We start from the raw sequence: 13,151 nt of genomic DNA, 5'->3' as shown, positions 1-13,151 counted from the left end.
CTCCCCCTCTCTCTCTCTCGCCCCTCTCTTACCTCCCCCCCTCTCTCTCCCCCCATCTCTGTTACTCCCCTCTCTCTCTTTCTCTCCCATTGTTGCAGTTGCGACTCCGAGAACCGTTACCTTGGCAACCCCCTCAGAGGAACGTGTTACTGTAAGTATCCCGCCGCTGCAGCCCCACCTGAGTCTCTCTTGTATTTTCGTCCTCCAGATCTTGCCGTTGTTCTATTTTTTTCATTTTTTACACACACATATACATACACACACATACACACACACACACACATGCGCCTGGTCAGTTGCAGCATCTCACACAACTGCACATCTCTGTGACCTTTGCCCTGCACTGAGGGTGGGCGAAGCAGATGGAAGCATTTACTCTGTGGCAGGCGTATGGCAGTAATCAACTGCAGCTTTGTCTGGCTCTAAACTTGATTTTACAGATTTGGAGCTGGAGATGGTAGCAGGGTTTAGAGGGACTTCTGTCTCCAGATGTCAGTGTCAGACCACTGGCCTCATATTGATTTTAATCATTTGCAGCAAATTTGTGGTTTTTCAAGTTAAAGTACATTGGGGAATGTTTTACTGAAAACAGATTCTCGCTGACATCAGCCGGTACAAGTTGGTAGACTAACCACGGTTGTAAGGCTAGCTGTTTAGGAACAAAGTTCAAGTACTGTCACTTCCAATAGTAATCCAGTTGAGTGTAGTCATGAATTAGTGTAGTTCTATATGAGAGAGAGTAATCCATTTTAGTGTAGTCATGAGTTAGTGTAGTTCTATATGAGAGATAGTAATCCATTTTAGTGTCGTCATGAGTTAGTGTAGTTCTATATGAGAGATAGTAATCCATTTTAGTGTAGTCATGAGTTAGTGTAGTTCTATATGAGAGATAGTAATCCATTTTAGTGTAGTCATGAGTTAGTGTAGTTCTATATGAGAGGTTGTCAATTGCAACTTGGATGTTAGTGGTCAGAGTTGCTTAGGTCAGGAACTCAATGGTCCATCAAGTATGTCTTTGATCAGAACAAATGCGAACTATTTTTGTCGAAGCTATACTTTCACTTACCTAGTTTAAAACTACCACCACAAATTGCAGGTATTTGAAACATTCATTTCAATAGTTGATATTCAGTATTGTTTTATCTTTATATTGTCAGATTCTAACCAGCTTTAGAAAGGTTAAATACATGTGCCTGCATCAATCACGGTAACACTCTCTGTCTCCTGTTATTCATGAGAGATTGTGTCTGTTCAGCTGACTGGCATGTGGCATCATGTCTAAGTGAGGAGGGCACTAGATGGCACCCTCGCTGTGTACCCATACTTACCAGGAGGACGTGGGTCCGGAAATCACTTCCATCACTATGGTCACTTCGAGAGCTGTCTATCTGTGTAACTCTGTTTGGCTACAGACGGTGTCTCCTGAGGGACTTGCCATATCCTGATCATTCCACTGCTTCGGTTGAGAGGGTTCAAAGTCATTATTAGCTTGTCCATTTGCTCCCTAATACAGCCAAGGAAGCACACGAATACTCTAAATGTTACATTAGAAAGACATTTGTTTCCTGTGTCCCTTCATCAAACCTTGTTATATCAAACAGAAAAGTGGCTGTAAATCATCTATTAGCATGCCATTCAGATTAGAAAACGACCGATTAATCGGCCAAGCTGGTATAGTGGCCTTTTCTATCGGCTACCGGCCCTTCTCTATCGGCTTTGCCAATTTAGTCTCGCTACATAGCAAGGCTGCTACTATGCCGCTCACCGCTTGAGCCACGAGCACTGCACAATGCCGAAGAATGTCTAGTTGGGAAAATCAGCAGTAACAAGCTCACTCATTCTCCAACAGAATGGTGCAGTATTGAGAAATGGATGAATTGACAAAATGACAAATCAACCTCCTGTCGCAAATATTAGTTTAATAATAAGGCTTGTGTTGACGTGCCCAGACACGCATGCAATAAGCAAGCTAGCTAAGCAGATAGCTATGTGACCTGTTAGCAAAGATTACGATAACAAACCCGTTCTAGATAAACATGGTGCTAAGATGTCAGATGGGAGCTAAAAGCCAACTTAACTAGCTAACGTTAGCTGGTTATAATTTTGAACAGGCATCATTTTCAACACTGAGCCATCTGACTTGCGGAGTAACGTTAGCTATTTACTGGTGTGCTGATCTGACCAAATGCAATCGTATCCATACATTGACAGTTGTTAGTCAGATTAGATGATTGTTGTAATAGGGTAAGAATTGTTTCAAAATGCCAGTATAAAGATTGGCAATATACTCAAGAGTCTTCCTGCATGTTTATAGACAACCTTAGATTAGCGTGTGTGTGTGTGTGTGTGTGTGTGTGTGTGTGTGTCCGTTCTCACTTCTCAAACTATGGGCAGATTTGAGTCATTCAGACAAAACATGCATCGTTGTTTCATCTTTTTTTATGCAAATTTATGGCTTGGAAGAAAATGTGACTAATTTTGTAAAACTAGGCGTATGTCATGGGGGAAAAAACTACTGGGCCCCTAACATAGAAATCAGAATGTTTCAGATTAAAATAACGTACTGAACAATATGTGTTATTAAATGTACTAACTATAAGCTTCTGCTGCTCTATACTACAATTGTGCAGATTCTAGTTTCCACCTTCATCCTTTGCCTATATTAACAGTATTGCAAACATTTTTGGTTCCTTATGTTAACAAAAGCTGTCTGTCATGAGATGTTTATGATGCTTTATTGTAAATAACTACACAATTGGTAGTTATTTTTTTAAATATGATATTGTAGTCCGTTTTAATGAAGAAATTACCAATGATCCATGTTTCAGATTAATTAATTTATTACCAATTCTTATAAACAAGGCTAACCTTCTTCTGCCATATGCATAATTCCTAAATATATGCCTAAATAACATACCCACAATATAAAAAAATCCTGAACTATGTGGACTGCAGGCATAAATGTGGTACCTACAGAGAACAAGCATCTATGAAACTGCAACTCTAGCGTCAAGACATTATGTGGGCATTCCTGAGTAAGTTCCACAGGAGATAAACCATAACAGAAAATCCTCTGAAACAGTATTTTGCCCATTCCCGGGCAGGCTTGGGTGGAACAGGTTAAGGCATTTGTCCTTGTGTTTGTTCCCTGTAAACTAAAGTCAGAGGTTACACTGCACCAAGAGCCCAGCGTCGAGCCTTCTTGTGCTCAAACTCATTTGTGTCTTTCAAGTAAATGTTTTTAGCTAACTGATTTTCAATTGAAAGGATGGCAAGGCTGTTCAACCTGTCTTGGCACATTGTAGATCTTAGATAGTTCTTTATAAGTTTCAGCATACTGAAGGCACGTTCACCTCCAACTACTGTTACAGACATTGTACAGAAGATGCTCTGCAGCTGCATCTTGTGGATGGCATTTGGGAGCTCTACAGGAGAATGACCATCTGAAAAAGTGGCACCATATATCGTCTTTAGATGTTGCACTTCATTTTCAAATCCATCTGTGAGATCTTTTGAGTACTTGTTTCTCAATTTGTGGCAAGATACACGTATTAGGTTTTCAGTCATTTTCTCTGAGCCTTTTGGTCCTAGACTTGGCGCTCCGGTACCGCTTGCCGTGCAGTAGCAGAGAGAACCGTCTATGACTTGGGTGACTGGAGTCTTTGACAATTTTTTATGCCTTCCTCTGACAACGCCTAGTATATAGGCCCTGGATGTCAGGAAGCTTGGCCCCAGTGATGTACTGGGCTGTGTGCACTACCCTCTGTCGCAGCTTACAGTCAGATGCCAAGCAGTTGCCCTACCAGATGGTGATGCAACCAGTCAGGATGCTCCCGATGGTGCAGCTGTAGAACGTTTTGAGGATCTGGGGACCCATGCCAAATCTTTTCAGTCTCGTGAGGGGGAAAATATGTTGTCATGCCCTATTCACAACTTGGTGTGTTTGGACCATGATAGTTCGTTGGTGATGTGGACACCAAGGAACTTGAAATTCTCAACCCGCTACACTTCAGCCCCGTCTATGTTAATGGGGGCCTGTTCGGCCCTCCTTTTCCTTTTCCTATCACATTGAGGGAGAGGTTGTTGTCCTGGCACCACACTGCCAGGTCTCTGACCTCCCTATAGGCTGTCTCATCATTGTTGGTGATCAGGCCTACCACTGTTGTGTCGTCAGCAAACTTAATGATGGTGTTGGAGTTGTGCTTGGCCACGCAGTCGTGGGTGACCAGGGAGTACAGGAGGGGACTAACACGCACCCCTGAGGGGTTCCAGTGTTGAGGATCAGCGTGGCAGATGTGTTGTTGCCTACCCTTACCACCTGTGGGCGGCATGTCTGGAAGTCCAGGATATAGTTGCAGAGGGAGGTGTTTAGTCCCAGGGTCTTTAGCTTAGTGATGAGCTTTGTGGGTACTATGGCATTGAAGGCTGAGCTGCAGTCAATGAACAGCATTCCCACATAGGTGTTCCTTTTGTCCAGGTGGGAAAGGGCAGTGTGGTGTGAAATTGAGATTGCGTCATCTGTGGCTCTGTTTGGTCGGTATGCGAATTGGAGTGGGTCTATGGGTTCTGGCATGATGGTGTTGATGTGAGCCATGACCAGCCTTTCAAAACACTTTATGGTTACCGATGTGAGTGCTATGGGGCGGTAATCATTTAGGCAGGTTACCTTTGCTATCTTGGGCACAGTGACTAAGGTGGTCTGTTTGAAACATGTAGGAATTACAGACTCGGTCAGGGAGAGGTTGAAAATGTCAGTGAAGACACTTGCCACTTGGTCCGCGCATGCTTTGAGTACAAGTCCAGGTAATCCGTCTGGCCCCGCAACTTTGTGAATTTGACCTGTTTAAAGGTCTTGCTCACATCGGCTACAGAGAGCATGATCACACAGTCGTCCGGAACAGCTAGTGCTCTCATGCATGCTTCAGTGTTGCTTGCCTCGAAGCGAGCATAAAAGGCATTTAGCTCGTCTGGTAGGCTCACGTCAATGGGCAGCTTGCGGCTGGGTTTCCCTTTGTAGTCCGTAATAGTTCTCAAGCTGTGCCACATCTGACGAGCTTCAGAGCAGGTGTAGTAGGATTCAATCTTAGTCCTGTATTGACTCTCTGCCTGTTTGATGGTTTTTCTGAGGGCATAGCGGGATTTCTTATTAGCGTCCGTATTTGTGTCCCGCTTCTTGAAAACGGCAACTCTAGCCTTTAGCTCTGTGCCGATGTTGCCTGTAATCCATGGCTTCTGTTTGGGATATGTACGTACGGTCACTGGGGGGAGGGACGTTGTCGATGCACTTATTGATGAGGTCGGTGACGGAGGTGGTATACTCCTCAATGCCATTGGATGAATCCCGGAACATATTCCAGTCTGTGCCAGCAAAACAGTCCTATAGCGTTGCATCTGCGTCATCTGACCACTTCTGTATAGCGAGTCACTGGTACTTCCTGCTTAAGTTTTTGCTTGTAAGCAGGAATTAGGAGGATAGAATTATGGTCAGATTTGCCAAATGGAGGGCGAGTGAGAGCTTTGTATGCGTCTCTGTGTGTGGAGTAAAGGTGGTCTAAAGTTTTTTTTTTAATTATAATTGTTTTTTTCTTCCTCTGGCTGCACTGCACAAGTTTGCCTGCGTTAAAGTCTCCGGCCACAAGGAGTGCCGCTTTTGGATGAGCATTTTTTTTTTGCTTATGGCCTTATACAGCTGGTTGAGTGCGGTCTTAGTGCCAGCATCGGTTTGTGGTGGTAAGTAGACGGCTACGAATAATATAGATGAGAACTCTCTTGGTAGATAGTGTGGTCTATAGCTTATCATGAGGTATTCTACCTCAGGCGAGCAATACCTCGAGACTTCTTTAATATTAGACTTCGCGCACCAGCAGTTATTGACAAATTGACACACATCCCCGCCCCTCTTCTTACCAGACGTAGCTGCTCTGTCCTGCCGATGCATGGAGAAGCCAGCCAGCTCTATTATCCGTGTCGCCGTTTAGCCACGTCTCGTTAAACATAAGATATTATAGTTTTTAATGTCCCGTTGGTAGGATAGTCTTAATCATAGATCATCCAGTTTGTTTTCCAATGATTGCACTTTGGCCAATAATACAAAGGGTAGTGGTGGTTTACCTACTCGTCTGCGAATTCTTACAAGATACCCCGCCCTCCTCACCCTTTTTCTCTGTCTTTTCTTCACGCGGATGATGGGGATTTGGGCCTTGTCTTGACAAGCAGTATATCCTGGATTGCACGGTGGAATTAGAGTATGATAGCTAAGGTGATGGAGAAAATGTTGGCGTTTAATTGCAAATATGCAGACTGAGTCGAAAAGAGAACAGGCTGTTGTATAAAACACCTGTCTCTGGATTGCATCTTCAAACTAAGGCAGCCATGGCATCTGTTACAGAGTGGGTGAAGCGTCCATCCATGTATGTGGGAAAGATAGTCTAGCTAGCTACATTTTCACATATTACACATTTCTAATTTTGTCAGAATGTCGTTTTCATTTCAAGTTAAAGCTATCTACTCCGATTTCAAAGCACTCGTCTGAGTGTGCCATAGCGAAGAAGAACTGATGAATTTACAAATGCTCAACACCCGTTGAATATGGCTGGTGTCAGTAAACGTTGGCAAAAAAGCGGAATTAAATTGTTGCCAGCAACACAGCTGCAGTCACCTACGCTCTGGATAACATAAAAACAGCACAACCAGCTCTGCTAGGGTGAGTAAAATAGTCAGATTGAGCTGTTTTTCGCCCATTTGTGTCTGGAAGTAGCTAGCCAACGTTAGCCAGTTAGCTTGGGTGCTTGACTACTGTTGTTTGGTCAGAACGCTCCGAGAGAGAAATGCTCTGAATTTACGAACAGACAATCTGACAATGCTCTGAGTTTTCAAATGCCCAGAGCACACTCTGGCACTCCAGATTGAATTCACGAACACACCGTAGTATAAACCAGCCTTTAGTCTTGTAATCTTTGGTTATTTAGTACATGGCCTCACATGTGAATTCTTAAAGAGCTGGGTGGGGCTAAAACTTAAGCGGGTATGAATGATGCTGTATGGGTGTAGAGAAAGAAGAGCTCTCCAGTAGGTACCAAAACATTCAAGGGACATTTTCTCAAAAGTGAGGTTACAACTTTCAAAACAGAATTACTTTCCCATTGTTCCTCAACTGTAGTGTATGATATACCATTTTTTAGCTCTGAGTCTCTACTTTTATCCATCAATTTTTTATTTATAAAAAAAACACTATTTCACAAATATCATCGCCATTGAGCTAGTTCTCATAGTAGCAGTAAACAGCACCAAGTGATATGAGAGACGTGAAAGGGAATGGAGTTACAGCCTCACTCTATCCAATCGTAGCAGTAGGATCACGTTAAAACCCGCCCATTTCTTGACAGATAGTTGAACTATCCAAATTAGTTGTTTTGAATTTCTTCCTGGCAGCTGAGTTTGTTTTTCTTCCTGATCACAGAAACCACAGATGTCAAACCAACAGCAGTGCCTATATGATGTCTTAATTTACCCAGTTTATCAAGAGATTTACCATTCAAATAAAAGTATTACCTTTATGTTATGTACTTAGATTTGTAAAAACAGTCCAATTCATTTTGATTAAAAAAAGATGCATTAATGTGTACATGGCTGTCTCTGGGAAATTTAATTTAATGATATTGAATTATCAGCCTAAAATATCGGACATCGGCATACCTTGGCCCTAAAAAATCCATGTCGATCGTTCTCTAATTCAGATTTCACAGTGGACATGGAGGATGAATAACAGCTGTATTTGAGGTCTGTGAAAAGGTGTGACTGATTTTAATCCTAACAGGCAGAGTCATCAGCAAAGCTGTCGTTCACCTCATATGAGCAACTCGCTGTTGGCTGGGCTCCCCGCTTGTGCCATCAAACTCTTGCAACTTATCCAGAATGCTGCAGCCCACCTGTTGACCAACCTTCCCAAGTTCTCCCATGTCACCCATGTCACGCTCCTCTGCACACTCTACTGGCTTCTAGTCGAAGCTCGCATCCACTACAAGACCATGGTACTTGCCTACGAAGCAGCAGGAGGAACTGCCCCTCCCTACCTTCAGGCTATGCTCAAACCCTACACCCCAACCTGAGCACTCTGTTCTGCCACCTCTGGTCTCTTGGCCCTCCCACCCTTCCAAAAACATCTGAAACCCTACCTCTTCAAAGAGGTATCTTAAATAATCCTCAAATGCCTTTCGTGAACAAACACTCGCGCTTTACCTTTTTTTCCCTCGCACTAGTTGTGCAATTTTACATCTAATTACATCTTCGGTGCAGTTTTTCTCAAGGTCAGAATAAATTCAGAGCTGCTGGTCAGGTCTATTTCACTGTCTATACTATTGGATAGAGAGCTATCACCTCAGCTGTTCACCCCATGGTAGTGGGCAAATGGACATCGTCAAATCAAAACCCAACCTTAATTTACCTGTTGTGATGCACAGATTTTCCAATCTCCATTTTAGACAAGACTGACTTTGACAAAAATTATCCTATTGAAACTTTGTAGTAAATTTTGACACTTGAATAACTGTTTCTGACTTGAATCGACACCACAAAGGTAATTTTCCAAGTGATTTGTTGCTTTTTAAAGGCAGTTACTCTTTAAAGGGTTATGTAGGATCAAATGTTTAGCCCCACTTAAATGCCACTTAGATGGATACCCAATGTCATAACCATGGCTTTGATGTATGCCCAATATGTCATAGTCAATCAAGATTCAAAGCTTTTATCATGTTGTTTTGCTAAATCACGAGTCCAGCCCTGCCTTTGCTAGAAGCACTGCCAGTGCGGATTTGTTGGACATGTAGGATATGCAGACGTGTGGGATGTGTAAGCTGGGATGTGAATGGGTAGGTTATAGAGACTAATTGGGCCAATTATGCCTAGTGAATCAGGGCGACTGAAGTGTAGCGCACACACCGCCCTCTCTTTGAGTGGATTGATGTTTACTTTGCAGGCTCATTACATGCTAATTATTTAACCATCCGCTAATGTCAGTTGTGACAAGGCAGAACTGTGGAGCTGTGGAGTTATCAAGCACAATGACACTAATAATGATAGTGACAGTAATGATGATGAGGCATTACATTTTATTAATGGAGATATTGCTACTGTACGCCTTCTACTACTTCTACTACTACTACTTCTACTAATACTTCTACAATTACTGTATGGCTTTACTATGTACTTATTCTTCTACTACTACTACTACTTAGGAAGTATTAGCAGAATTACTATCACTGGAGGCTGGTCTAGTTCATTGTGCTGTTTGAGGACCAGTACTGTGGTTCAGCTCAGATGACTTCCTACCAGAATGTAATCATGGCCGATTCTAATGAGGAAGCTGGTCATCAGTAGCTGACCAGGCTGGTGTGGTAATGAGTTGCCCTCAGTGGAGCAGTGTCAGCTAGCAGGCCCTAATGAGAAGGAGCCACCAAGTGTGTCCCACCAGCCACACCACCTGCCATTACCAGCCTTTTCCCTCAAGCCTCTTATCATGAGAGGATCAGGCACCCTGTACTGACGCATAAACACTATCTGACCGGCACTCTGCACTGACTCCTAAACACTATCTGACCGGCACTTTGCACAGACGCGTAAACAGTATCTGACAGGCATTCTGCACTGACGCCTAAAGACTATCTGACCGGCACTCTGCCCAGACGCCTAACCAGTGTCAGATAGAGATATTCTCCCCAGACCCAAGCACAGAGGCTTCTCTGTGTTGATCGTCTCTACTTGCCAAATTAGACTGGGGTCTGTAGACTATGGTCTGTCCGACTGAGAGAACTATCGCCACGTGAACTAATCCTAGTCATTCTGAGCATACAATTGACTTCTACAATAAATGTCTGAACATTATCAATCAGGCAGTTGGCTCAGACAGCTGAGTAGTACCATCAGACAGCTGAGTGCTACCATCAGAATCCCATATTCATAGCTATGCCTCCATCATTACAAGTGTCACTTTACCTGTAGGCCCAGAATAATCAAGGACACCACTTCTGAGCCAGTGTTCTGAAAGTAAAGTCTCAATGGTGTCCTTTTTGAAAATTCATTTTTCAGTGATTTTATATAATAATTAATAATAATATATGCCATTTAGAAGGTGCTTTTATCCAAAGCGACTAACAGTCATGCATGCTTACATTTTGTATGGGTGTACCCGGGAATCAAACCCACTATCCTGGCACGGTAAACTCCACGCTCTACTAACAGAGCCATACAGGACCATCTTGACCTTTAAGAAAAGTATTTTAACTTAAATATATTGCTTTACCCCTGTACTATCATGCTGTACATTCTGTTCTTAGTCTTTGAAGAGTGTTTCAAATGCAAGGTAATGAATAGTAACAGGCACTGGATGAAATCTCCAAGTGGATCCTGTATAGCAGATGTTGAATGAGGCTTCATTCAACTCATTGGACTGATCAGTTCATGTCATTGATTGCCCAGAGAGTGCACATACCTGGCTTCCTAGGTCTGATCAAAAGACATGAAGCAGGCTTCTGAATATGAAATGACTTTACAGGTGAGATTTTGCTCTTTTGAATTTTTTTGTTTCAGACGCTGAATAAAGTTACACATTATGCTAATGCCATGACTAATTTATGAAAACTTTTAAAACAGATGGATTTCCTTTTAGTCTTGTGCGGCTCATTTGATGCTTACTTGCTTTATTTAATTATCTTTGTAAGGTAAAATTTGTCCCCAACGAACATGTTCACATGCATGTCATTTAGATTATCCAAGGTAAATTGTTTTATTATTTTGCTGATGTCAGTTTTAATTTGCACACTGAGCTTTTGCACCACAGTAGATAATATTATATCAGGCGTGAAATCTAACATATTGAAACGTGTAGAAAATGATTGTGCAATTTGACAAGTCTTCCACTTTTCATAATGTCATTAATTGTCTTCTCTGTGAAGTCACACTCTTATTCTGGAAAACACACACACTCTCATTACCACAGAAACAGCAGGGGTTCTTTGAATGGGCACTGCATTGCTCTAAATAACATTAATACGCACAATACTGGCTCCAAACACCCCAGAAACTCTCGGCTTTTAATTTCCCTGGACTTCTGTGTCCCCTTTGCAGAGCATGTGGAACTTTGTGAAGTTTACTGACGACCCTTATGGGATAAACAACACACAGCAACGTGTGTGTGCCCGGAGCGGGAGAGAGAGACACATCGGCTTTCATCTGATATCTTCTAATTCCGTGACGGCTAAACAAAACCAACTATTTGTCAAACATAATTTCCTTTCGTCTTGCTAAGGCTTGAAATATGTGTTCTGAAAGGATGTCAAATTAAGTCTTCTCTGAACTCTGCAGGAGTGTTTTTTTGTCAAGTTAGAACGATGACAAACAATTGTTTGTTCTCCTGGTGCGTAAACACATTCATGGCTGATTTAACATCAGTTCATAGAAGCCGTGAAATGGGGGAGTGAATGGCACAGTGTGAGCTTCTGAGGCAGCGACGTGTAGTGTATTCAGCTGTCATTGACAAATTATGAAGATGGCATTTCCTATTAGGGAGTGGGATTTGGTTGTGATGGCCAGTGTGTGTGTATAGCACAGGAGGCTGGTGAGGGGAGGATGGCTCATAATAATGACTGGAATGAAGTTAATGTGATGGTATCAAACACACAAGGAAACCATTCCATTCCAGCCATTACTATGAGCCCATCCTCCCCAATTACGGTGCCACCAGCCGCCTGTGGTATATAGGCCTTGCTTTTACCCAGTCTACAAGGACAGTATCCCTGCTGTTTTCTAATGCTCCCTGACACTGAATTGATCAGTTCATAGCGTTGACTGCCTATAGAGTGCACATACCTGGCTTCCTAGGTCTGATCAAAAGGCATGAAGGAAACCTGCAGGCTCAGCAACCCCTTGAGGACCTGCGTTCAGTTGTGCACCCCCTGGTTGAACCTGAAATCCTCTAAAGAGTTAATAACAGTGATCTGAAGGGTTAACAGTGAAACGTCCTGCTGAGCATATTGACAATCCACCAGAGACCGTCTCTCACATGGCTCCTCCTAGACACTACCCTCCGAATCAAGGGCTTTCTTCTGAATGGAATCAGACAAGGTGACCTTTCTAGATTCCTGCTGAGGTACAGATGTTAAATGTTCCAAATCCCCGCATTACTCCCCACTGTGGCTCGTACTATGAGGCCCTGTCATTGAAGAGGACAAACGTTTATAAAAATAGAACTGGCATTGAATCCCAGTGAATATTTTCTATACTGAACAAAAATGTAAACGCAAAATGTTGGTCCAAAGTGTTGGTCCCATGTTTCATGAGCTGAATAAAATATCCCAAAAATGTTCTATATGCACAAAAAGGTTATTTCTCTCAAATGTTGTGCACACATTTGTTTACATCCCTGTTAGTGAGCATTTATCCTTTGCCAAGATAGTCCATCCACCTGACAGGTGTGGCATATCAAGAAGCTGATTAAACAGCATGATCATTACACAGGTGCACCTTGTACTGGGGACAATAAAAGGCCACCCTAAAATGTGCAGTTTTGTCACGCATCACAATGCCACAGATGTCTCAAGTTTTGAGCAAGTGTGCAATTGGCATGCTGACTGGAGGAAGGTCCACCAGAGCTGTTCCCGGAGAATTTAATGTTCATTTCTCTACCATAAGCCGCCTCTAACATCGTTTTAGAGAATTTGGCAGTACGTCCAACCGGCCTCACAACCGCAGACCACGTGTAACCACGCCAGCCCAGGACCTTCACATCCGGCTTCTTCACCTGCAGGATTGTCTGACCAGCCACCCGGACAGCTGATGAAACTGAGGAGTATTTCTGTCTGTAATAAAGCCCTTTTTTGGAGAAAAATGTATTCTGATTGGCTCGGCCTGGCTCCCCAGTGGGTGGGCCTATGCCCTCCCAGGCCCACCCATGGCTGTGCCCCTGCACAGTCATGTGTAATCCATAGATTAGGGCCTAATAAATTTATTCCAATTAACTGCCTTACATGAACTAAAACTCAGTAAAATCATTGAAATTGTTGCATGTTGTGTTTTATATTTTTGTTCAGTATATTAGTGGACACCCATGTCATATAGATCTTCCTCTACTCTTGTTTGTGCTGATTGAAATACTGCAT

General features: G+C 42.8%; 1 protein-coding gene across 3 annotated transcripts in view; it reads left to right on the top strand.

Annotated features, from left to right (window-relative positions):
• LOC106577124 (attractin-like protein 1) overlaps positions 1 to 13,151 on the top strand; it is a 355,235-nt gene that overhangs the window by 165,251 nt on the left and 176,833 nt on the right. For all 3 annotated transcript variants that reach the window (XM_014154875.2, XM_014154874.2, XM_014154877.2), the window contains one exon: positions 99 to 151. In XM_014154875.2, the coding sequence (XP_014010350.1) occupies positions 99 to 151 (53 nt within the window). The remainder of the gene's footprint in view (positions 1 to 98; positions 152 to 13,151) is intronic.

Source organism: Salmo salar, chromosome ssa18, assembly GCF_905237065.1.
Source record: "Salmo salar chromosome ssa18, Ssal_v3.1, whole genome shotgun sequence".
NCBI classification, from domain to species: Eukaryota; Metazoa; Chordata; class Actinopteri; order Salmoniformes; family Salmonidae; genus Salmo; species Salmo salar.
This window is presented reverse-complemented; position numbering and strand designations above follow the sequence as displayed.